The 26,795-nt window shown below is 42.9% G+C and overlaps 1 protein-coding gene across 1 annotated transcript; it reads right to left on the minus strand.

Annotated features, from left to right (window-relative positions):
* epg5 (ectopic P-granules autophagy protein 5 homolog (C. elegans)) lies at positions 1-26,669 on the minus strand. Its single transcript, XM_033619466.2, has 45 exons — positions 26,033-26,669; positions 25,028-25,678; positions 23,623-23,883; positions 23,324-23,522; positions 23,088-23,224; positions 22,878-22,985; positions 22,717-22,790; positions 22,479-22,587; positions 20,670-20,784; positions 20,437-20,587; positions 20,189-20,344; positions 19,941-20,098; positions 19,503-19,654; positions 19,066-19,206; positions 18,440-18,601; positions 18,233-18,355; positions 17,880-18,142; positions 17,239-17,379; positions 16,977-17,121; positions 16,342-16,539; positions 15,807-15,914; positions 15,589-15,711; positions 14,059-14,225; positions 13,719-13,955; positions 13,494-13,617; positions 13,223-13,367; positions 11,617-11,788; positions 11,021-11,183; positions 10,775-10,917; positions 10,497-10,653; positions 10,023-10,217; positions 9,719-9,932; positions 8,894-9,081; positions 8,437-8,644; positions 8,253-8,328; positions 6,975-7,078; positions 6,708-6,883; positions 6,028-6,246; positions 5,720-5,929; positions 4,173-4,317; positions 3,829-4,071; positions 2,550-2,763; positions 2,241-2,459; positions 2,008-2,122; positions 1-1,911 (listed from the first exon to the last, which is right to left on the minus strand). Exons 1-45 carry the CDS (start codon positions 26,084-26,086, stop codon positions 1,729-1,731), a joined length of 7,746 nt encoding a protein of 2,581 aa, XP_033475357.2. The 5' UTR covers positions 26,087-26,669; the 3' UTR covers positions 1-1,728.
* Positions 26,670-26,795: the final 126 nt, after the last annotated feature.

Genomic DNA, 26,795 nt, shown 5'->3' on the forward strand with positions numbered 1-26,795 from the left:
CACTTGTCATAACAGGCTTCTTAGACAAGGAAGCTTTAATTTCAGTTTGACCATCTGCAGCGCTATGCATGGAGAATGCAGATTACAGGCCAGTTTTGTTGTAGAGGTTGGACAAGTATTGCTGTCTGGGTCTCTTTGTCTCTCTCACTTGTTCTTCACAGCTTGATTTATTAAGCAGTTATGCGTCCCTCCACGTGACCTGTCCAGGGAGTAAACATCAGTCTTCCTGCTCTCAGAGGCTTCATGTACTACATATGGTCCCCGATCACAGAGTTGAATTGGTAAATACAAGCTGTGAGACATTCAGTTCCCTTTATTGAACATAGTCCTGTCTCCTTTGTGCAGCTCCCTCCTCCAGCAGCCCCACAGACCCATTCCTGATCACTGACTCATATAAAAGAAATGCTTTTGACATTAACAGTCACCACATAACACAGGCAATAAGGTGAGCTTCAGGCTGCAGAAGTGCAGCACGATTATTATTAAGATGGCACAGAGCAACAGAAGTGGTGAGCCGGCTAGGGTGATTAAAATGTGAAAACGGCCTTGGATGTACAGTACAGTGTGGAGGTCTGATAAATCTGAATCATAATCTGCCTTTGTCCTTACGTGAACCAACACGTTTTTGAATATAAATCCTGTTATACACCAGCTTCAACAACTTAACAGCCCTGCTCTCTTTGAAATACCAACAGCATCAGTAGCTTGAGTGCACTCGCTACTTTATAAGGAAGCCAAGTGGTGTGGGACATTGTGAGTGGTACTCTGTGTATCTTGTACTGCATGTGCACATTCAGTCTGCAGTTTTTGTACCCAACAGAGACAGACAAAAACAACCGGAGTTCATGGTTAAGAAGGTTTTAAGTAGCTGAGCAAATAAAAATAACATGTCTTTGGCAGAAACAAGGAAAGCACTTTTGGCTGGACATAAACATAATACTGGCAAATGTTCTGTTACTTGACATGGTCACTTCATACAGGCAGTCACTGTCTTCATCTGCATGTGCACAGCATCTAGGATTGATTTCAGATTGTAGCTTCTGATTAGATGCTAGCATTAACAGCTGACTTTAGGGAGTTGTACCAGCCATCAAACCCTGCTGCCCAGCTTTCCTGGTATGTCCCCCACCCCATTCTAAGAAGGTGCTACTAAACTTATAGGCCCTATTAGATCTGTCCTTCAGCTTCCTTCAAATAATCCATGGACCCTTCAACTTTTTTCTGTTAGATTCCACATGCAGGTGCGAAATTTGCACCTAAAGCCCAGCGTTGATTCATGACTTCTGCTTAAATAAATACGTGCAACTTCCTCTCAAATCAAGAATAGAACAGGTTGTGGTGAAAACCAACAGGCAAGTTATATAAAAAGCAACAAGGCATAAACATGAGAGAAGAAAGCAAAGTGCAAGTTAAAGATTAGAGGTTAGCACATAACATTTCTTATGCTTCTGACTGGGTTTATGACTCCTCATTGAACATTAGCAGTCAAAAAGTATTTTTCACAAATGCACAGCGAGCTCTGATGAACAGTCAGCGTCTGTCCCACAAAGTCCTCTCTGATGAGATACGTAGCTCCTGCTGATATAACAGCAACAGCAATTCAGTACCAGTGTCATTACTAGAAAACTTTGTGCTCCAGTAAGATTTTCTCTGTGCAGAACAGAGGTTTGCTGTCAGTGTATTTGCGTCCTCTCGGATCTCCAGCATGAGTGTCAGGTTCAGCCATGGCTAACGGATAATGTGCAGGTATCTGAGGTCAGGGTATAGGAGGTTGGCTAGCAGGGCCAGCAGCCGGGGTCCATCTCTCAGACAGTGTCCTGGGTAACGGATGAACTGGACAGCTTTATTCACAGAGTCCTCTAACTCCGCGTACTGCTTATTGCTGGGCATGGCCTCCAACACCCCCAACGTCTGCATCCACAGAGAAGACGAGAAACTCAAGTTATTTTTAGGAGATAATTGCAGACTAGAAAATAAAAACAACATACTTGCAGTTTTGTTGCATACTTGCTGTGCTTTCGCAGAGAGCTGCAAGTCACTGGTGGGTTGGAGACGAAGCTCGGTCTCTGATGTCACCTGGATTGACAGGAACGCTGCCAGACTGCGTACTACCACCCTGAACCTGGATGTACAGTGGGCATGCATTGACAGGTGGTTTATCAACAATGATGAGCTCATATTTTCCCCTATCCGGTTCCTCTAAGTGTTTTCATTACTTAATAAAATACATATGAGCTTACCTATTAGAAACAGGAGACCTCCTACCCAGGCCGATAGCTCCTAAAAGCCCAGAGTTCAGTCTTTCTTCTCCCAGCTGAGCCAACCTGGTTTGTAACCTCAGCAGACCCATGATGACCCCTGTCACCTCTGTCTGACCTGCCTGCAGCTTCAGCTGCTCCGCTGACAGACTCAGTGTTTTGTGCCACCAAAGAAACAGCTTGGCTTCATCACCTGGACCACTGGATACACAAAAGCACACATGCTGACGTGCTACATTGACTTTTAAAAGCCACTAACAAGCAACCAAATGAGAGAACGAGGGGTCAAACCTGGGAAAGACCTGACTGGTCCATGTGTTAATTAGAGCCAGAGTCCTCCTCTCCTCAGCTGCTGTGCGTTCTGAGTTGAGGCGCTGCAGGATGAAGGCATAGAGCGTCAGGAAGCTGCCTCCTGATTGGCTCTCAGACAGGAAGTCATCCACTGTGAGCTCAGGCACTTGCAGCGCTGCCAACACAGGACCCCAACCTACGGACTCCTCCTCAGCTGAAACACACGCAGTGGAAAAACAAATGTGAATCCTTGACATCACATTAAACTATCCTTACTACAGGGAGAAATTTAAAGGACTAGACTAACTTTTTGGGAAAATTGGTCAACTTACACATAAGGAGAGGACTGGCAGTAAATGAATCAAACAAAAACTGTGGACTTTAAAGAGCTGCATGTAACATCGAGAGGATATCTATGATCCAGAGTCTTAGCTGGGATTGCCTGCACACGGCTCTCAACATGGCTGATCTGGTGCTAGCAGCTAACAGTGCTAACAGTGTGAACAGTGCTGACAATGGCAACAGACTGGAGGGTGAGCCCGACGCTTCTGTGACAACGTCAGGGGTTGGGATGCCGTAATCCGTGGTAACTCCCGTATGAGCAGAGTGGTGGAGATTAGCTAGCCAGTAGGATACACACAGAGGGACTCAAATGCACTAACATCCGCGTGCAGCCAGACCAGCTACCACAACAAATAAACAGAGAGGCTCGGATTACAACATACACAGAGGTAGTGTGACTTCATTCTCTGCTGAGGACACCATTACTCCACCATGTCTTTACAAAGCAAGTAGTGATATACTGCTATACTAATGCTCTGAATGCTGCATACAGCTCCTTCGAATGTCCATCTTATGTAAGACAGTCTTATGTAAGTTTATGTACAGCACACTAACATGTGCGTGGTTGCATGTGCACAGGTTAGAGGTATCTACAAGAGAAGAACGCTTAATGCTTCTATGTCTATTTTTGTCTTATGTTTTGGTTTAGCCCTTCACACTGAATTGCCTTGTTGGCCTGTTTTATGTCCATTCCATCTATTTTTATGTGAAGCACTCAGTGCAGGTAATTGCCTTACTGTGAGGCACTTTAGTGCTAAATTTCTTGTATGAAAGGTACTGTAGAAATAATGTTTATTATTATTATTATATTATTATTACTAAGCACTTCCCTCTCACTATAACAGTGAGCGGTAAACTGAACAAGCTTTCTCAAAAAAGAAGTTTCAATCCTTAGTAATTTAAAACAAAAAAACTCCCAAACTGTTGCTTTCATTACCATGGTTGAAGTATGCTGTGATGCACGCCTCCATGATCCGTGTCATGTGCCGTACCGATGCAAGACAGCGGGAGCAAGCCGTGAGAAGAGGCAGAATAGGGAAGCCTCTCCCCTTCCTGTCCAGCCAGGTAATGACATGAGCAGCAAGTGCCTCGCCTGTTGAGACACCAACTCCATTCAGCAAAGCCAGAGCATCACTGAACAGACCGCAGAATGCCATGTGCCTCTGCTCCGGCCCCGTCTCTGTAGAGGAGAAAAGGAGGAAGTGGTGAGATTGGGGTGATGAAAGAATTTATTACTAATGGTTGATTATGTTGTCGAGGAAGGCGGTGAGGACGACTCACCTGGTGGGTTGAATGTGACGACGCTCTCCAGCAGTGACTCCAGCTGAGCCTCTAGGCTGCTGAGGCTGATGCTGCCCCCTTGTTCCAGGGTCACCAAAGACTGCACACACCAGCACACATACGCTCCAGCTTTCAGCGTCTCCTCCTGACACATAGAAAGTGACACAAATTTTTTTTGTTTGGATTAATGCTCTACAGAAATAGATACATGAATATATGCATCACTTTGTCATTTTGAATACATCGTACACATTATATAAGTATGTGTCCCCAAACTAAGAGCTCCTGTCCCATAAAGCAGTTAAAATCAAGGTAAAATGCAGGCATTATTTGGATTCTTTCAAATAATATTTAAGCATTACATCATTTATTAATTATTACTGCTTTATATGCAGTTTATCTTATCCAGAAAGACTTTTTAAAGTGAAAAAGAAAGATGAAATCTGACTCTTGAGGTAAAATATGTCAACCTTACCAAAGGTAAATGCCTTAATTAATTTCAGATATCTGCAGTTAGTTTCAGTTAGTACGCATCTAATTTCCACATATTTTCATGCATATAATTTCTGGTGTAATAAGTAGTACAAATGTTTGGCAGCATGTTTTAGGAGTGGAGTTGATAAAATTAAAGCGAGAATACATTTCTGGATCTTAGAGTGTTTCTGTGTACAGTAAAGCCTGGAAGTATATTTTGCCAAAATCCATCTACTTTGGAGCATTATCAAGTGGTGTATGAAACTGCCTTCTGCTGCTCTACGTCAACAGCAACTGTAAGGATTCAAGTGTTACATTTATGTAATTTGGTGATACAGAGCTGGCAAAGGAAACTGAATTCTTTAAGTCTAAATTTAATATGGATGTTCCAAGCCTCCCACTTTTACACAGGATGTATCTGCCCGGGGCAGAGTAGTTGCAGATATAGGAAGCGCATTAATTCTTATATTCTTCAACCTTAGGACTCCTCTGCATCATACAGTTATTCAATGAGAGTTATACTGTGACTAGTATCTCCATTCAACCAAGAAGTTGACTCACAAGAAATCTTAGCATTAGTTTTCATTCATTTATTCATGCACTTATGAATTATTGATTGACCAGTTTAAAAATGTCCAATATACTGCATGTACATTATAAGTGAGTATTTTCTTTATACATTTACGGGTTTTAACCCTTGACTCGGCTGCCACCTACAACGAACAGAGCTTAAATTTGGGAGATGAAACCCACTTGAATGTACTGCAGCTAGAACTCAATTTAGAACTTAAAGGGACAGTTCACCCCAAAATCAAAACCACATATTTTTCCTTTTGTAGTGCTGTTTATCAGTCTAGATTGTTTAGGTGTGAGTTGCTGTGAGAAGGCAGACATCTCTACAGCTGATATCTCCAACACTCGGCAATTCAAACCGATCAAAATCAATCTAGGCTGATAAACAGCACAACTGATAAGAGGAAAAATATGTATTTTAGATTTTGGGGTGAACTGTCCCTTGGCTTTACTAAACTTGGGATTTGACCTGTAAAACAAACATGTCTATATTGTCTCACCATGTGTGGAGCTTCATTAGGGCGGGGGTGGAGACCAGCAGCGCTACGCAGTGATTTCAGCAGCAGCTGAGGTGCAGAATCAGTACTGAGCAGCAGGGAGGGAGGGTAGTGGGTGCTGACATATCCCAGAATGCCCTGGTATGAGGACAGGTCCAGTTGGTGCCAGGGCAGAGAGGTGGATTGGACCAAAAGACTAAGTAGAGGGGAGTCCTGGAGGTGGAGGATGAAAAAAACAAACAAAAACAGAATAAATGAAGAAGGAACAGAAAGTCTGGCCTTCATGAGAAACTAAAATATTCTGGACTCACCTGTTGACTCAGGATTTGATCCTCCTTTGCCAGAAAAACTAGCATGTATAATAGATAAACTAACATGGTGTGTGACTCCTTCTGAGTGTCTGGTAGAGTCGGATATGTTGTTGAGGTGGGGGGTGTTTGTAAGTGGTCACTCAGGACGCTGAGCCAGTTGACTTCACACAACACTTCTCCTAGAAAAAGAAAGCAGCTCTTGGGGCTTCCTCTCTCCACCTGCAGACACAGAAAGGAGAGAAAATTAACAGAAATCCTCTCCGTCAAAACACAGAACTACAAACACAACAAATATCCTGGGTCTCAACCGACTGTACTCAAAACATGTATGATATCTGACTATATGTTTGACTCCTACTTAAGTAAGATGCACATTCATTGCTAAATTTATAATCCACTTATCTTGAAAGTATTAAGAATATCCTAATTATAAATCTGTTGTAATGTATCTCTGTTAATTAAGATGACTTATTTATCTGTGCAGCTTGTTTATAGCAGCCTCGAGAGAGTCTTGAAAGACAGGAGCTTGATTCCAGGAACAGAGAAGTCAGACTAATAATAGGAACTCAAGGCCAAGGACTGACTTCTATAATAAACAGGCTCCCCTGTGTTATGCATGTCTAGATCAGTGTGCAGTGTCTGCGGTCGGAGGTTAAGAATCGGAGGGCAGAGTGTCTCACATTGAAGAGCTGCTCCATTATCTGAGTGTCGGGGTGAAGGTGTCTCCAGGGCAGGCTGCGGAGGTGTGTGTGGTACAGGTACAGAAGGTACTCGGGTGTACGGGGAGAGGTGCAGCTCTGACAGTACTGCATCATACACAGCCACAATGCGCCTCTCTGGCCAGGGACCAAGCGATCTGCAACACACACACACACACACACACACACACAGAAAGTTTAACAGTACACACTCATGCATGTGTGAACACAGGACTGCTAGGAACCCACCTCTGAACTTGTGATGCAGTGTGTCGGTGAGTTGAGCGTACAGGCCAACCAGACATCCTGCCGCACTCGCGTCTGTCTCCAGCCAGGGGTAACACTTCAGGTTACTGAGACACAGAGACACAGAGACATAGATATTGACATCCTCTTTGTTTTTCATTTGCCTTACCCTGGAAAGCACTAAACCGCTCTCTTTGCATCGACCCGGAGAATCACTACACATCTCAGGCCACACGAGAGATTTTATTGTGACTTAAAACTCAGAAGTAAACATCTAATGTGGTCTTTTCTCTCTGAGCAGCGTTGTGTTTGTGGTTTATTTTGTGATGTGTATAGCAATCTTCAGAGATTTAAAGGGGACCTAATATGCTTTTCCTTATTTTCTGTCATACATATAGTGTATCCATGTTGAATGTCCGTATTAAACATGGCCAAAAATTTAAATAATGAGGTAAATGTATGGAAAAGTAATCCCTCTGAGCTTCAGTCTGTTCTAAATACTCTTTTTGATATTTTCTTTCTGCTTCAAGACAAGCTGATGTCAGCTTGTGACAGATTTCTTTATATGGTCAGCTGCTCCAGGCACGCTACTGCAAGAGTTTACATTATTTAGCCTACACTGGTACATGTAGCTACAAGCTAATGCCAAGGAAAGAAGTAATTCTGGTTGGCAATGTTGTTAAGTGTTCCTAATTTTAGATTGTAATTGTGTTGGAACATGTCCAGAAATGAAGATTTAGGTTTAGAAGCTGTAGAAAGTGCCGCCATTCTTCACTGCAATCATTCTCCCGGCTGCAGAGACGCCAGGATATGGAAGATTAGGAAATGCTGACCAATTAGAGAAGACTGTTCTTTTTCCGTAAGGGACTTAAAGAGATGGGCACTAAAATGGAGTGTCTCAGACAGAGGATTAATACAGGTGTTCCAGCACAGACAGTATGAGGATTTTTTTTAAACATTATAGTATGTAAACATGTTTTAATAGAGACCCAAAACACAAGTATGAACCTGAAAATGAGCATAAAAGATCCCCTTTAAAAAAAACAAAACAAAACACTGCTCGTTCACTAAGCTAACGACTGCGACGACAACATAATCATCTGCTATCTGCTCACAAAGAGGCAAAGATTACATCTGTAAAAACCTGTGGAATGTTAATATTTTTGGTCTGTAGCCCTCTCTGGATTTGGCTCTGTCTGTGCTCACATCTGTGTCACATCTGCCTCTCTGACAACATCTAACCCACCATCTGCACGAGATCTGAGGGTGTGCCATGCTTACCCGCCATCATCAGTGTCCAGAGGAAAGATCCACGGCTTAAATAACTTCACAATCTTGCTGTGAAGGTCCTGCAGAGCTGTGAGAGTGCAAGACACATTTGACATTGATAACACTAAATCTGTTGAAGTGTATTTATGATCTCAAGTATTACTGTCCTCAACATGTGCTGACATTTAGCAGTTACCTTTCATTATCTTGCCGCTGCCCACTGACTCTCTGGTACAGCTGCTGAGGTGCATGCTGATTAGACAGCCAATCAAGTGGTCCCAGAAGGAAACAACATCACCGATGTAGGGAGTCCAGGCTGAGTAGAGGCCGAAACTGCGAAGGTCTGGCTTATTGAGGCGACTCCGCAGGAAGTAATCACTCAGCCACTCAACTGTCTCATCCACCTTTTGGAAAGCAATGAAATCACGCAGCGTGGCTGGATTAGCAATGAATGTTAGGCATCATTCAATTCAACCTATTAGGCTTGTATTTTGCATTTTGTAGTGTTACAATGAGTCTTTAATAATGAGGTAAACATATGTAGAAGTAGTACAAGTATGACTCTGAAAATGAGTATAATAGTTCCTCTTTAATGAGACAGATAGAATGATACTTTGTAAGAATCTGTGAACAGCAACACCAACATGAGTTACCTGCTGAGGGGAGAGGCTGATGGGGGATCTGTAGGGAGAAGCCGGGGGTCCGACAGCACGGCCGGAGACATCAGTGGCACTGAGCGTTTGTTCCGCTTTGCTCTTGGTATTGCGGGACGGAGGTAAGCAGCCCAGCACTCGCAGAGTGACCTTCCAGCACTCTGGACTCAGCAACTGGTCTGAGGAGCCTGGTGAGGTTAGGAAATGCTTTGATTGTTGGAGACAATCAAACATCTGAATCAAAAATTCTTCGTCTGATATCTGATTTCAAATCTGTGCCTTCATTTGCAATCATTTTATCTCATGGGGACTTAAATTCTGTCTTGATAAAACCCTCAACTAGACACACACTTCTGGAGACGGATTTTCAGCTTGATGGAATGATTCAGCTAACTTTAATTTTCTTAAATTAATTAATTTTATCTTTTGTTGGTGGGAAGATGAGTAGGAGGCATTCTTTCAGAAGGATGAATGTGTTTTGATGAATCACTTGAATGAGCAACAGCAGGACTAAAACAGCATTTGCTTTTAAGTGCATTTCCAGGCAATGTGTAATATAACAGGAAAAAAACCCTGCTGTTCATGCAAGTCTTTGATAGTTGATTTTCATTCTGTACTATTGTGCAGTCTAATGTGGTCTAACCTTTCATTATGTGATGTTCTATAGGCAATTATTCAAGGAGGAGATTGAAAAATAGTTTCTAATGGTTTGAGTAAATGATGATTCACGTTGTGGCTTAATGAGTTAATAATGATATGAATCATCAGATTTAGTTGGGCAGTCTTTACACAAAGACACACACACACACAGACACACACACTTACTGGTCATAAGCAGACGCAGACAGTCACTGTAATGATCAGGGAAATGGTGGCGTAAAAGCCAGGTCCAGTGTTTAGTGAAAAGGTGAAAAGGCGTGAGAAGTTCAGGCTCAGGGTCTCTGCCGCAGACACAGAGAGCTCCGTGGACCAACTCCAGCAAACGGGTCCTCTCCGAAAACACAGGGTGGGCTTCGTTCAGCCACTGGGACAAGTCAAACTACAGGGGGAGAGACAAAGGTGGGTTACTATAACGGCTTTAGATAGACATCATATTCCCTCACTGGGTTGCATTTGTGTCTACGCCAACCTTTGTGAGTAGCATGAAGATGACATCGGCGCTGTCAAGGTGTAAAGATGTCACCACGTCTTGGTAGAGAAAGACGAGCTGATTGGGTGCTGAATTGGGGGTGAAGAAAGGTGAAATGAGTGGGCAGAGACGCCTCTGCTCCAGGATTGTCTTCAGAACACGACTACATTCCTCTGGATTGCCCTGGATAAACACCTGGACATAAAACACAAGTACAATGCCAGTCAATTCAAGCAAATCTTACTCATTTACAGAGAGTGTAATGAGAGAGCTAACCTGCTCTTTTTAATCAATTGGTGGTCATGAGGTGAGTAAAGGTGAGTCATTTTGGGGGTGAATCCTTTCACAAATCCTACTAATGCATATTTGCTCCTTTAGCCTATTAGGGCATGCTACTTTAAAGCTAGACAATGCTTGAAATAGGCCTTGTACTGCTATGTGTGTGTGTGTGTGTGTGTGTATATGTACGCGTACCTGTCCCAGTATCTCCACACAGGAGGAGAGGTACTGGCGTGTTGGGGGATGTCGCAGTGTGTCTTCACACACAAAGGAGACCACCTGGTAGAAGGCTGACACGCCAACATGCTGCACGGCAGGTGACTTCTGTCCCTTATACATATTCACCAAAGCCCTGAGCACATTAAAATGCATTAGTTACAACAGATGTCTGTTTATTACCAAACTCATATTTATTGTGATGATGTTCTTGCTTTTTTTTTTTCCTCTCAGTAGAACAAAACGTTAATACTGACGTGATAAAGTTCTCAGTGTGGACAGCAGCCTGGGCCAGGCCTTGAGGTGGAGGAGCCATGGCGTCGGCTTGAAGCTTCTTGACGTCCCTGCGCAGTGACGTTATCTGTGTCTGCACTGCCTCTTGTCTCTGGACCCGCTCACACTATGCAGTGACAGAGACCACACACAAACACATAAATATTTCACAGATAAGAAACGATAAAATGTACTAAACTGCTGCCACTGTGTGGTTTTAGTGGTCGTACTGTGACACTGATGTTTGCAGGTCCCTGACACGGCTGCCCGCCCTTTCCTTTACACTCCAGGGTCATGGTGACCTGCTCCGGTGTGTTCTTATACAGCAGAGGAAGGCTCTCCAGCAGCTCCTGCTCCATCGCCACCTGCTGGGCTTCACGTGCCACTGCAATCCTGACACCAAGGTGAACAAATATTTCATAATTAGTGCTTAGCTTTGTGATTTTTGGTCTGATGTGTGGTGTTTGAGTCTGAACTATTCAGCACATTTCTTCGTATGTATGTTTGCACTCTGTAAAAGGGTTCATACATAAATTACAAAATGATATTTAAGGACCCTTAAGTACTTCTTCAAGCACTATTTTTTCATTTTCTTGAAGAAAATAGTTTATTTTCAAAACTAATTTTTGATTTAATACAAATAAATGTGATCTATTCAGTGAAGGGTTACTTGACGCACAGGACGGGCAATGTCCCACACATCATAGTTTATTTTTACTTCACTCTAGTATTCCGCTATTTGAATTTTCCCCCTCACAACTCTAGCATTTCAAACACCTTGTGCAAACCCCGCACTGTTGATGTGGAAATGTCGTAATGTTTGTACCTGGCCTGGTCCTGCAGGATGCTGAGGTCCTGCCGCAGCAGTTCAGCAGCAGCTTTAGAGTCAGTGAGGCAGGTGGTGGGGACTTCAGCTACTGGAGGCTTCTGCTGCTGCAGCTCTGGAGCTGGACGGGGAACTGGATGCTTCTGCAGGTTGGACAGGATACGCTCCCTTGCTGCACGTACACAAAGCACAACATCAAAACTAGTAACTACCAACAAAACTCATTATCAGACATTATGTTTGTTCACTTTTACATTTACCACTGCATGTCTGCAGAGGTTTTCATAATATTTTGGATCTAGACTGTCAATTTTGGCACTGTACCATTTCTTTTTGTTTGTTTTATACTTTTTATGTCCCAACATTTTTCACATTTCAAGGACAGTACATGAAAAGCAAAAAACAACAACAATTAAAAAAAAACAAACAAATGTGTAATGATGGGATGATCAGTACATCAATGCAAATTTACCTAATCTAAAATAAAATAATGTGCTTGGTATGTACGATAATCATGAAAAATCTGTCTCATTGGTTAAATAAACACACAATTTTTCCACAGATTTTTTGGAGTTGTATGGAGTAGTCCAGGGGTGTCATACTCATTTTAGTTCAGGGGCCACATACAGTCCAGTTTGATCTCCACTCTCCAGTGGGTGATCAGCACAACCATTACATAATAACCTATAAATAACGACCCCTTCAAATGTTTCCCTTTTTTAGTGTAAAGATTCTGAAAACCTTCATTCATTTACAAAACAGATGATGAACAGCCCATGATATCCTCAGTCAGTCTGCTACTCATTTTGATTACATGGGCATCTCTTTCATAATTTCCCACTAAAGTAGAAGCTGTTGAAGAAGCACGTTAAGTCATCCCCTGCCTTACAAACTGTTTACAGAAGTTTTGTCAGTGCCTCAGCAGCAGGGTGCCACCCATATTGTTTTAAGATAGAAGTTTGGTACAGATTCTTTTGTACTGAAGCTGCTGGTTGACCATATTTTGCACAATGTTCAGTATCTTTAAAAATGACTACAGTAAGTATTCACTGATAATTTAGAGAGCTGTATTCTGGTCAGGGCAGAAAAGCCTATGAGGCTACATGAAGTATCTACTCACTGTTAAAACCTAACACCTCTTAGCCTTCACAAGTGCATCAGTATGAGGTGTGCAAAGTCATCCAGTGGGCCGGATTGTGCCCTTTGGTGGGCTGGTTCTGGCCCCTGGGCCATATGTTTGACACCCCTGCTCTAGAAGATGTAGATGTTTAACACTATTGACATAGAGGCCTGCAGAGGGGCAGTATTCCTGGAGCCAGTATTTAATGATGACATTTTTACTTGCTAACAGCAAGGTCTTTAAGAAGTAGACTCCGTCTTTACTTGGCCTGTCAGGCATATGTCCGAGATAGAGGGATGTGAATGAGATACTAAAACCCAGATGACTGTTTCTACTTCCCTCCAGTAAGTCTGATAAAAGGACAAGACCAAAAAACATGAGCATGATCGACCACGATTTCTGCACATTGCCTCCAGCAGCATAGCTGAGTTTGTTTAGACTTCTGTTTGGGAGTGATAAAAAGCAAATCAAATTTTGGCTCTGTACCATTGTTGAGGCTGGTGTAGTCAGTGAAGCCGGGGTTTTGGGCCTGTAAGAAGATTGGCTCACTCTGAACCTTTTCCCACAGAGAGAGAACCTCTCTCTCATCATACTGCAGACGCTCCTGGTCAATAAACTCCAGCCACAGTTCCTACAACAAAACATGACAACACACATACAAATGTAATGATGCAAGACTCCACAATAAGATTTAACTAACCTCTTGTACAACATGATTTTCATTCATAAATGTAAACACATATTACGCCAAACCCACCTGCTGCCGCTGCATCACCTGTGCCAGTCTGTGTGGTTCATACTCCGGAGGAAGAGAGGGAAGGTATACTTCCTGCTTCTGCAGAGTCTCATCATCCAGCCATACGGCAAATACACCAAACAACCTGTAGGCAACCAATTAGCTGAGATCTGAGAGCCTGTAATTGCTCTAATGGCTACTACTACCTGCCGAACAACAGGAAGGAATGTACTTGAGTGCACCTACCTGACCAGCTCTGTGTGTAGCTGAGGTGAAGTGAGGTAAGGGGGACGGGGATTGTCAGGGCTTTCGTCGCCTTGGCTGTCTGATGAAGGTGTGTGTGGTGGGGGCACCCTGAGGGCCTGGCTGGCAGCATGGTGGAAATCTGAGACCTCCTGTAGTCTCTGTCTCAAGTCTCTGAGTAAAGCGGCCTGAGAAGAGGCCTGGAAGAACCTTCGACCAATACATCCACCTGCAGCCAGCCTGGTGGACGACACATACAGAAAAAGACATGGTACCTTCACTTGGGTTTGGTCTAATTCTTGGTGTCTTGAGCTAAAGATACTACTGCGTGTGTGCACCGTACCCATACTCCGGTCCTGGCTGTCTGAGGTAGAGCTGTAGGAACTTCTGCCAGACCAAGGGAAGGAGGGGGTGGTCAGGGGGTGTGGCTAAAGCCTGACATGCCCAGCGGTACACCTGCAGCCGCTGCAGAGATGGTGCTACGGGCAGCTTCAGCCTCTGCTGCGCCTTCTGGCTCAGACACAAACACACTGTTAACCATATCTTCATACAGCATTCAGGATTATGAATCAGCACTACATCTGGGGCCTCATCACAGACACTTCCTAAGTCTGAAATCCTATCTTATCTCAGCTTATGACATTTCGTTTTTTCCCCCCGCTATTATAGAAACAGGTTTCCTCACTGCTTTTAGGAGAAAATCCCATCTTTTCTTTGGACAGGAATTTATTCATCACAGAACAGCCCTAACTTAGGGATTCCCTAAATGAGGAATCTTATATTAGGATGTCAAAGACCCTGTTCTAAATTCAAAATATCTGGAAAAAAAAGCAGCAGCACTGTTGTTAGGTCTGGACAAATCCACGTGCAGGGGCTTTCTAAACCAACACCATTATGGGATGAGAGAGCCGCCACTATTTTTTAATACCCAGTTCAGTCTTTCAATATATTGATTTAGCCAATTTTAATTTAGTTATAGCACTCACTACTTAGAAATTAAAAAAATGCAAAAAAAAAAAAAACCTCCAAAACTTTTCATTCCTACTTCCATCTCTACAATCATCATCTACATTATTGTTATTAAAAAACATCTGAAAATGACTCTAGTTTGCAAAGATTTTAACACTTAATTGATTCATTTGTAATTAGGTTGTTGTTTTTGTAAATTGGGCATCTCTAACAATTTTGTTTTACTTCTTAGTCAGGAACTCTTGTTTAATTATGCAATCTTCACTTTTCTCTTTTTCATTTTATGTAGGATGGTTGTTATTTAATAGGGGAGGTGTCTTCATCAGCCATTTTTGGCTTCTAACCTCTCCTGCACAATGTTTGAACTCTTAATTTATTTTTTCCTGTATTTTCTATAGATGCATGTGCAAATAAGCTAAACTAAACTAAACTTAACTCTCCATTCAAGGCTTTTTGAGCACCCCCCTTAGTTCTATTGCGGACGAGTGCCGATTAAGGAATCAGACTTGCAGTTACAGTGAAGATGCCTTAAATTAAGACAAGGTGAGAGATCTGAGGTAGACACAGCAATGAGTCATAGGAAGACAGGATTTTCCCACCTTTAGACCTTAAGTTAAGATAGGACAAGCAGTTAGGATATTTTCCCTAATGAGGCCTTACACTGCAAAATACTCCCAACCCTGTCACTGCCCTTTGACCTTGCAAACACTCTGTTTATGTTTAGTCAAATGTCATACAGAGGAAAGTTGTGCAACATTCTCTCCTCCACTGACTGTGTCCTGTATTGGGTATCGTCTTGTTAATTCTCTGTGCCAAGTGATACTGAACACTTGCTATAAATAACAATAATGCTGATATTTCCACTGTAACAAATAAATATATTTTTGGGTGTGTATCGGAATACCTTTAAGGCTTGTTCTGGGGAAATGTTGGGCTCTGACAGGAGCTCATGTTCAACACAGCGTCTCAGCTGAGAGTCTTCCTCAAACACACCCTCCATATTCAGCACCAGCCAGGCGAACCAAACCTACAAACACACAGACAACACCTGTCAGGACTGGGAACTTTACTAATGTGATCAAGAGTACTTGCACGTACTGTCGATGCAGAAGGGACCCTTACCTCCGCACTCAGGGACTGGCCCTCTATGAATGAGGGCGTGGCATTTCCAGCGATCCAGCCAACCAGAGAGGAGAGCAGACCCCGATCTCCATGGTAACCCAAGGCATTCTGCATGAGGTATGAAAACAGGAAAATTTTCAGCTATTGTTGGTGTCGCTGAGCCTGTTCAGCCTTATTCAGTCAGTGGTCGCTGAAGTTTTCTAATGAGGCATTTTACTGGTGACTCACAGTTGGCATGCTTGTTTATAATTTTGGAATATAAATGATACCAGATCAGTTTTATCAAAGCGTGAATGAACCAGATGCTGCCTGCACAACAGTAAACATCAAAGCTTAATGGATTAAAGGCAATTGTTCAACATCCCTCACCACCAGCCTCTTGCTTCTATGGCAATGTATGAAACCTTAATGTTAATATAATATTTATCTTTCTAATATTGCCGAAGGCAGTTTGCAGTGCTAAATTCAGTATCTGCACCTGTGAGACACAAAGAGTCCCTAAATAATGCAAACCTCCAACACAACTGATTAATACCTTATGCTGCTGGTACAGAAGTTTCTGCACACATTCCTCCTGATGGCGTGTGAATGCTGCACAGCAGATCTGATCCATGAGGAACAGGACTGTCTTGTCCCGATACCACATGTTCTGCTGAGTCAAAATCCCCACCCAAAACTCCAGCACTGCTGCAGCACCAACACGACCGGGCTGTGAGCTCTCTATCACATGACTCTGGAAGATTAAAACACATTTGTTCATGTCCTCTTTTGTTTGAAGAGATGTAGGGGTTAAAACAACTTACACTAATTTCGAAAAATGCTTTTGCTGAACAATTTGAGCCATCTTTTTTGTATTTTTACCAAATCTTCGGGAAATGTTGAGAGATTAAAACCTATATCAAAGGTGCAAATAAGCCTCATGCAGTTTATTTTGTGTACAAGATACCAGCAATTTTTCCGAGTAAAATTTCAATGATTTTCCTCCTGACTACTGGCTCATGATATTACTGACACTTGCATACAAACACAGAGTAAATACAGTGTAGTCTGTTTCTACATTCATTCCAAACCTAAAAATATTTATGGTAATTTTCCATCTTTTTCAAAACCATTATAGAAGATCTGAAGATCTGTAAGACATCTTTACCATTAAAGCTTGTTGTGACGAACCTGAATGACACTGTTAAGCAGTCGGACATTGTCTCCATAGGTGGTTCCTGTGAGGAGTGGCGCGACTCGGTGAGTGACTTGCTGTGTCACACCTTGAGGACACACACTGTCATACTGTAGGAACAACTGGATACAGCTTACAAACCTGACATAAACAGAGAGATGACAATAGAGGCAAAAGTACATTTAAGTATTGGAGATACAATAGCTGCTGCAATAGATATCTTTTATGGGCTGTTGGTGAAGCTTGCATCTTTCTCACTGAGCGTTGTTGAGCAGGTAGAAGCTGAGAGGGTAGGTTGGGGGTAGGATGTTGTCAAGTAGATGCACAGCAGCTCTCAGGTGGCGAGATTGAATGAGACTCTTCAACAATCCAACTCCATCGGTACAAAAGTGTTCCAGACTGGAAAGGAAAAAAAGAAAATCCACAGGAGATTCAATTCTAATTATGTGTATGAATGAACCACACGCATGAGGCATTGTGTGAGTGAGTACAAACGATAGACTGAATATAAAGATGGATGACATGACGGCTCCCCAGAAGTGAAGCCAAAACCTCTTGATCACCCCCTAGTGGCTAGCTGCAGTATAGGTCATAAACTCTGCCTCCTCCATGTTGGTGGTTGGGGCACGGGCCAAACTAAAAGATCAGTACAAAGTACATGCAAATAAACTTTTCCCAAAATAGTTTTTATCGTGCTGATACTTGTCCAAGTCTTTGCCTTTTTTACGTTTGTTTTTAATTAGTTAATTGACGGTATAAAAAGGGGTTTGACGTCATGAATGACAGCTGGGTGTGTCAAGATGGCAGCTGCTGTATTTGAGATATTTTGGCTTCATTTTTGTAAGGGGAAGGAAATGAAGACGCATCATCCATTTTTTTATACAGTCACTGGTACAAACCTATGTCCAACTGCTGTCATGGCGATGGACAGGTAGCATCCAATAGGAATGCCTGCTTTTATAGCCCTGATAACAGAGTGCATGCTGGGACTGTGTGTAAGCTCTGGAGGTGGGTTGGACGCCAAAGCAGGGACCGACCAGGCTCCTTTAGGGTTCTGTGAATTGCCATGGAGCTTCAGCCTTAGTAACAGTTGCCATGCCCACTGACTAAAAGACGCTTCAGGCGATACCCCCAAACGAAGGACACTGGCAAGGTAAGACACCTGAAGGGAAGATGAAAGAGAGAGAAAGATGAGAAAACAACACGTGGCAGTTTACACTGAGCGTCTGTGAGCAGAGAGTGGCTGTGTCACCTGTTTGATTCCCTCTGATATGAGGCCACTGTATGGTTTGTCAGTAAGGTACTTCTGATAGGCTTCAGCCACCAGAAGAGCCACTTCACTGTGGAGAGATGAACGCAAGGCCAAGGAGCCGTCCTGCAAGAGGAAACAGGATTAACTTCAAACTCACTATCAGGGCATGATATCTGGGCATGCCATTTTTTATGAATCAGTGACTACCTGTGTGTAACCCCAGTTGAGACCCTCCAGTATGACGCACGCCAGCCGGTTCTCCACAGCAGACAGAGGATGCTGAAGCAACCAGGCTCCGATCACACATATCTCCTCTGGACGTGGCTGCCACAGACTCAGAGGCAGCTCTTTGCACAAGTACAAAGCCACCTACCAAAACACACAGACAAAACAAAAACTCATGAGTTCGAGCTGAGTGTCAAATTAGATATTTTTTCCTCTGAATGTTCTCAACTACATGCACTTCAAGGTCCAGTGTGTAGGATTTAGTAGCAGCTAGTGTTGAGGTTGCAGAACTAATACTCTTCCTATGTGCCAGACGTGTAGGAGAACTATGGTGGCTGACGCAAAGATGCAAACAGCCTGATCTAGAGGCAGCGTTTGGTTTGTCCCACCTGGGCTACAACAAGGCTGACTCCTTGGAAAAGGACCTGCTCCATATGTAGATCTAAACGGCTCATTCTAAGGAAATTTAAATGCAATGATTCTTTATTTCAGGTGATTATACACTGATGAAAACATAGTTTTGAATATTATATAACAATTTCTAACAATAGATGCCCCTAAATCCTACACAGTGGACCTTTAAGTCTCAGTACAATAACAATACCAACCATTCCCACAGTTTGGATGGTCTCTCTCAGTCTCTCCAGGAGCACAGAGATAACGTAGGGATGGGCTGTTGCTATGGCAGCCAGCAACTCCCTCCCAACTTTAGAGTAAGTTTCTCTGGTAGACACACTCACATAAGACACCTGGAGTGAAAACAATAAAAGAGATGTCAAGAAAACAAGACAGGTACTATATGTTTTTCAACCGAGGGTCCAGAGTGATAAATCTTTAACCAGTGTTATATCCTTCAAACTTTATGTTTTCTTTATGCTACCTTAATATTTTCATATTGATTACCTTGGGTACTCTACATTAAATACACGGTGTCCTAATTCATGTAGTCTATGTATAATATTTAAGTAATACATCAACATTATTCTGCTTCTTTGTTTTACACAGGTCTCTTCTGGTATTTTCTCTCTGTATCTCTTTGTCATACCTGATACATGAGCAGAGTTATGGTTGTGATGAATGCGGGGTCAGAGTGCTGAGTCGGTGTGGCCATGTGTGCCAGTGCGGTGAGGAGGGAGATGCCGTCAGAGCTGTTCACTTCGCACAGCCAGTGCTCAAACCTCTCCTGGTGCTCTGGGTCTGTAACAGACACATTAAATAAAATATGATGGCGGAAAATGTCAACATCAGACTGAGAAGAAGAACACAACCCATGTTTAAGAACCTGGTTTTAAAATACTTGTGAAATAGATATCAGGGTGTCTACAGACATGTCTGTGGCACTTTAAACCTCACAGATTCAAATCTAAGACTATTTTATGACATTTAAGGCCTAACATTTATAAATTTGAATTTAAGACATTTCAAGACTTTTGTAGGATTTAAAAGTTGATATTCTGTGCAGGTTAAGAATGTATACTGGTACCTCTAAGAGCCTGAATGCATGAGCGTGTGTCACTAGAAGCGCCAAGTGTCTCCAGTCCTGCTGTTTCTGCACACTGCATAGCATAAAGTACCCTCCACAGCATAGAGCTGGACAGAGTCCCATACGGCATCTCGGACATAAACAGCCAAATGCCCAACCTGTAAGAGAGGACCACAAAAAAATAAGTGTGAAGCCCATAAAATAAAATAAAAAATCCAGGTGATAAAAACTTGAGGCCAGTTCCTCACCTTTTGTTCCTGAGTACATGTAAAACAGCTCTGAGGAAGAGATTGTCATATTCCAGCTGCAGTTTGTCCAAAGACAGAGAGTGTCCATGAGATCCATCAGCACCAGTTACACTCACATACTGGGCCCAGTGATCGCTGACATAACACACTGTCATTCTGAGGTAAAAGAGAAAAGACAACATTTTGCATATTTGATGTTACATACTGCATATATGTATAATTCTACTGTATATTGCTGGTGCACTGACCGTATGATGTGTCCTATTCGTTTAACTAGCTGTCTGTATCGTGCCCTGTTGTAGGTTTGTAGTCCAAGAGCAAGAATTTCAATGAGCGAGGAGGCAAAAGCAAAAACACGCATCATCTTCTGACTGGAACAGGCCTGGGGTTCATACACACCTGGAAGGACAGTGGTGTGTCAGCTCATTCAGTTCATGAGTGATACAAACCAACAGACAGAAGGACAGATACACTCCTTTACCCTGCTTGCTCATCCCCAGCATGTGTGAATAGAGCTGCTGGAATGGGAACTGGGTCAGCAGGGAGATCAGATCCTCCTCACAGAGCAACAACCAGCTGCTGTCTGGGTCCTCATCCTAAACACAGAAGAGAGGGCAATGCAGTTAGAAGGTAAGTGACCAAATAATGCAGTGTTTAAAGAAAATAAATCATGACAGTCTCTATTTTACACTTGTTTAAATGGGTCCCTGATCTGGGCAAGGCCCTCTAGCTCCTTTTTGATCAGTTAATTAGGTTTTACTCTCAAGGCACAGCCAGAGGGAGGAGAGTGTCCAATTTGGGGACCTCAGAAATCCACCTCTGCTCTTGGCAGATGTCGTGGTTCTGTTGGCTTTCTCACAACATGACCTCCAGCATGCATCGGGGCTGTTCAGCCAAGTATGATGCTGTCAGGATGAGAGTCAGTACCTCCAAGTCTGAGGCCATAGTTCTCTGCTTCTCTGTCTTGGTGGGTTGCTCCCTCTGGGTTGGGAGAGAGTTACTGGCCCAAGCAAAGGAGTTCAGGTATCTCAGGTTCTTGTTCACAAGTCAGGGTAAAATGGAGCGTGAAATGGACAGGTGGTTTAATGCTGTGTCAGCAGTGATGCAGACACAGCAGCCGGACTGTTGGGGTGCTGAGGGAGATGGGCTCTAAAGCGAAGCTCTTGATTTACCGGTCCATCTATTTTCCTATTCTCACTCATGAGCTTTGGATAGTGACGGAAAGAATGAGATTGCAGATGCAAGTGGCCAAAATCAGCTTCCTCCGCAGGGTGGCTGGGCTCAGTCTTAGAGATAGGGTGAGGAGCTCAGACAACTGGAGGGAGCTGGAGCAGAGCCACAGGCACCTTTGCTGGAGGGATTCCCAAGCAGGTGCTGGAAAGCACTGCTTGGGAGAGGAACATCTGGAGTACTTTGCTCAGCCTGCTGCCCTTGCGACTTGACTCTGGATAAGCGGATTAAAATGGATAGATGGATTAAAAGGGTTCTATCACGTTGTTCCTTATTTTTGATCATATATTCAATATTTCAATCTCAAATATTCATATTACACATGGCCAAAGTTTCAATTAATGAGGTAATCTTAATACATTAAATGTAAACGTAAACATGTTTTAGTAGAAACCCAAAATACAAGCATGATCCTGAAAATGAGCTCCTTTAAGCCAACTGATTTTTTTAAGGCAGGAAGCAAATGTGGGGGCACTTATGAAAGTTTAAAAAATACACAGTGTCTTAAAATGTTACTATTTTGCAAAATATTATGTTCCTTGGAGGCTCTCAAAACAGCAACAACACATTAGTACTGGCAGCCGACGTTGTTTTAAGGCAGCAGACTGATATTTAAACAGCCAAAGGTGCTCATTTGGCACCTTTTTCACAACAGCCTTGTCGTGACTCAACAGAACAGAACAAATTCATCAGACACAAACCTCAGACATATCACTTTTTCTTGAGAGACACAGACTGGACACTTTTTTAACACAACAACATCACAAACAGAGATAGAAAACAAAAACAGGTACTGTTTTTACCAGAAAAATAATACTTGCTTAATAAAGTTGTCAACTTATTTTTCCACGCAACTGAGTAGAAAAAACATAGATTGATCATTTGTGTTTCATTTTTACTGACAAATTTAATTTTTATTATCATCATCCCATACATACACACCCCTGAAATTGTCCAACGTAAGAACTTAGCCCCATTTTTTAGGATTATTCTTTGTTTTCGAACTCTGCTGTGTTTTGTTTCTTTTGTCAAAATGCAGTCACTGGCTCCTTACACATACCTCCTCTCCCCCTTCATCCACTAGCGTCCAGTTGCCAGACTCAGGTCCAGAAGCTGCTGAGCTCTGGCTCTCACATGGCTTCAGATGTCCCAGAAACTCTGCACGGTGTCTGAGTCAAAACAAAGAAAACACTTCTTAGAGATGTAAGATTGTTAGACCCTGAAAGGATGACCTGGACCACCCAAAGACATAGTCAGTGGGGGAGAAAGACTGATTACTGAAGGGCTCTGATATTTACCTGGCAGGCGACATTAGAATGGCCAGAGCTTGCATAAAGTGCTGCACTCCACTGGTGTTTCCCCAAACTTGGATCTGAGGCAGATATTGGCAAGAAAACTCCAGTCAGTATGTACAACCACTGGCATTGCAACAATCAAAGAAAAACCGTCCCTAACTAACCTGAAGGAAGGGTGCAGCCCACTTGCCAACCCCCGCGGGACAGCACAAAAGATGGCACAGCAGGTACAGATGCTCTCCTGACCCTCCAACATGCAGCAGGACCGCCACCTGGAGAGTGGACCAGAACCATGAGGAGAAACACAACAACAAAACACCTCATCCAATGGCACATGGAGTGAGAAAAGTGGTTCAGTGTTTGTGTGTGTGTACCAATCTTTCCAGCCAGTGATGGATGTCTGTCTGGAACTGTGTGTCATCCAAGACTCTGCGAGTGAAGCTAAACAGGACACTGACGGCCTCTTTCAAGGGCTGGAGAGAACAAGGCTGCGTTTGACTGCCAGAACAATCTGATAACAAAAACAAACACAAAGCTGTTGTCTGGTTTGAACTTAACATCAGAGGCGTGTTTTAACGGGCACTTAAAGTAGAATTTACAAGTCTTTCACCTTTTAGCAGACGATACAAGTAAGATTCCACCTGGAGGCGTGACAGAAGAGCTGTGTAGGCATGTAGCGCCACTTTCTGATGAAGCAGCTCACTGCGAGCTTCAAACAGTCTCCTCAGCTCAGCCAGCACACTCTGACTGAACTCTGCCTGCTGGAAGCGGTGGTACCCACACACCTTAGACTGATCTGCACACACACCCTGTAGGGAAGAAACATTACAGTGTCATTTCAGCAGAATACCATTGGTTTATATCCTTCTCTTCACATGATAGTTCTGCTTTCTGTTTTAACTACCACACCTGAAGTGTGAGCTGTTCATCTCTGAAGCTCCAGAGACGATTCTGAGTGCTCTTGCAGTCAGAGGACTGTGTATGTAGCTGCGTGTGTGACTGGGTCAGCTGTCTGCGGCAGCGCCAGTAGTTCTGCAGCAGTTCAGTCAGTTCATGGTTCTCCTGACGGGCCAGAGCACAGAACTGGGCCGCGCACACTTCAACACCCTCTAGCCAAGCTCGCAAACCTCCGCCGGGCTCCCACACACTCAGCTGCTCGAGTGAGAACGGCTACAGAGGAAAAACATGAAGTGACAGAGGTTATTTCACATGTCAAGGCATGTGTTTATGTGAGGATGCAATAAATTTAGTCACTTAATAACTATGTTATTATCTGGGTCTGGGCAATATTGACAAATCAAATATCACAATATTTTGAATGAATACTTTAATATTTATATAGTGTTGGTGGATGATGATTTTTTTCTTTTCTTTTTTCTTTTTTTTTTAAAAATGAAATCACACCAGAACAGTCTAACAAGTCACAGTCACTTTAAAAACATAAATTCAACTTATATCATCACAATGCAATATGGCTAGATATGATAAGCACTTTTGGTGGATAAAACATTATGCCAGAAATATCTGCAATGAATGATATTATTGTCATTTTCGAACCATTTTATGCCACTGACATAATGATAATATAATAGCATAATCCTGCAAGTGGACTAAGAGCAATGGACTTTTACTTGTTAAGAATATTCAAACACTGTAACTGCAAAGTTAAAAGAATGTCAAAATATCCTCAATAACTAAAATGCAAATAAATGGCATGGCTAAGCATGATTTCTTTATGCTCTTTATGCTTTTGGCTTAGGCACTATGCCAAAGTCTTATAATGGCAAGAAAAACCCTGCTGTTTACTCTGGCATCAGGTTGGCTAAACTTTTGGCGATATTCTTATGTAAACAAGCACAAATGTAAACTCAAGGGCAATATTTTACGATAGATGGACATATCCTCCATAATTTATGTTCACCTCAATAAATTGGTAACTTTAGGGCTGTCACAAATTATTGTGACAGGTCTAAATGCAATAACCATAAAACTATTAGCTGTTCTGTTGATATTGTGTGAAACTGCAGACTGAATGTGCAGACAGATTGAAAAATCTCCTGAAATGGTGAAGTCATGTGCAACTAGACAACAATTACATACTTAATCTGCTTGTGATGGCTTGTAAACGCTATTGTGCCATCACCATTACATTCTAAATCTTTCAGAAACACCAAGAGTCAAATTATTATGCACAGACTCTTAAATGCTGTCTTAAACAAACTGACTCGTGTGAAATAAATACTGTGTTTAAACCCACTCAGTCTTTATCCAACTGTACTCCTTATCTAAGTTATTGTTATGCGTCTGAGATTACCTGAATTTCTGGAGCTGTTTTGGGTAACTCTGGGTAGAGTTTGCTTCTGAAAAGGTCAGCTACAGACTCCACAGGCTGCAAACTTGGAGGGGAAGATTCCTGCTCAGGAAGTGCCAACACTGCAGGCCCCTTTTCTCTGTTCTGCACAGCCTCCTCACAGAGCTGCATCATGGGGCCTTCTTCTAATGTTGGGAGAGAAGGGTAGAGTGCGGGGGCACTTGGAGCATTTGAGATCTGAAACTGAGTTGAAACACAAGGCTGATTCCATGACTGTGTGTCTTTTTCCAATTCAGTAGTCGGTGCTGCAAATTTAAGCTCGGCCCCCTGAGCTGCCACTCCACTATCCTCTTCCTCCTCCTTTTTTGACTCTGTCAGATGCACTGTAACCTGTGATGTCGACTCTAAAGTCTTAGGTAGCACTAATGTGGGTAACGTTTGTGATGAAGAGGTCTGTTGTTTCTCAGAGGACAGATCAGAGGGCTGTGCTGTGGTTTCAGGGGGCTGAACAGGGTCCCGTTGCTCCTCCACTGGCTCCTGATACGGCAGGCTGAGGGGGATGTCGGTGAAGCCAGAGGTGGAGGCCTCATCACTGACAGCTGAGGGAGCTGTGGCTCTTTTGTCTTCCTCTGCCTGTTTCTGCTTCCTGACCGTCTGAAACGCAAAACAACAAACAAAGCGATAAAATCAATTTTTCATAGTTAACAGCTCAGCCTGTGCCGTAGTGTTTTCCATGTGACAAAGGCCTCATGACTAAAGAGAAAACATAGATATTTTTTGGTTTTGGACATGGTCCTTTGTGTGAAGTTTCCCAGTTTGTTCCCACTTACAATATATAATATATTGTATCATATTTATAATATACAATACATAATACTAAGTTGGCCACTAAAAAGCTCATAGTTGCGAAAAGGAGTGTGTTTATAACTGCCTCAAGATCAGTACTTGTTGTCAGACCGTCCACCTGTAACCTCAAAAGAAGTGACTATAAAGGATTTGTTTATTCACCTGAGATTTTCCACTGGTTTTTGTCTTGGTCTTCCTTGGTCTTACAGCCTCCATCTTTAGTGTCTGCTCAGATCACACTGACATACAGCTCATCAAGATGTCACCTGGTGGAAACGAGGCTGACCAGCTGACCACGAGCACTCCTCATACGTACACTGGATCCACACAAACAGCAACCATTAGCTGGAATAGCTAGCGAAGTCTATCCTCTGATAAGCAGCTAGTGGGTGGCTGTGCTGTCAAGATAAACACTTGTCACGGATTGTAAACAAAACACTCTTGCATGGCCCGTTGAGAAAAGTCTCTGTCGGAGGACAGCAAGGTAACACCTAGCATGTCTCTTAGCGTGGACAGAGAGGACATTTTTGGAAAACAAAACCAGTCCTTGTTGATTAAACTCCACCGAGCTACACAACTGAAGACGCTTTACCAAGGCTAAGCTAAGCTAACGCGTAGCTACTAGCTCGTTACGCTGTCTTACTCCTCTATAATCTGTTCACCAGCGACCTTGAGGTCTCCACATTGTTGTTCACATTATCAAAACAAGATTTCAACACGTCGAGCCGAGTGACAGGCGGAGGTAGCCCCGTCCGGTGGTCAGCTGTCATTTGTTTTGTCTGTTCCAGGAACTCCGCAATCACAATCTTTGATCACGTGACTACTCCACCTCTGTACGGAAAGCCAGAGAGGCCAAACTACATTTTCCGTAAACACACCCAAGTCACACTGGCAGTTTTCTGGAATGTACTGATGTCACAGATGA

Source organism: Epinephelus lanceolatus, chromosome 9 (genome assembly GCF_041903045.1).
Source record: "Epinephelus lanceolatus isolate andai-2023 chromosome 9, ASM4190304v1, whole genome shotgun sequence".
Taxonomy (NCBI): domain Eukaryota; kingdom Metazoa; phylum Chordata; class Actinopteri; order Perciformes; family Serranidae; genus Epinephelus; species Epinephelus lanceolatus.

Bases quoted from the DNA above. Each gene is read 5' to 3' on its own strand.
- epg5 (XM_033619466.2), bottom strand. From the start codon at position 26,086: ATGGAGGCTGTAAGACCAAGGAAGACCAAGACAAAAACCAGTGGAAAA. The intron at 18,356-18,439 runs GTAGTCACTGAT...TTCCTCTTGCAG, and splicing joins TCAACTGGGGTTACACACAG to GACGGCTCCTTGGCCTTGCG. The intron at 11,789-13,222 runs GTACAGAGCCAA...GTGTACGTGCAG, and splicing joins CTACACCAGCCTCAACAATG to CAAGGGAGCGTATCCTGTCC.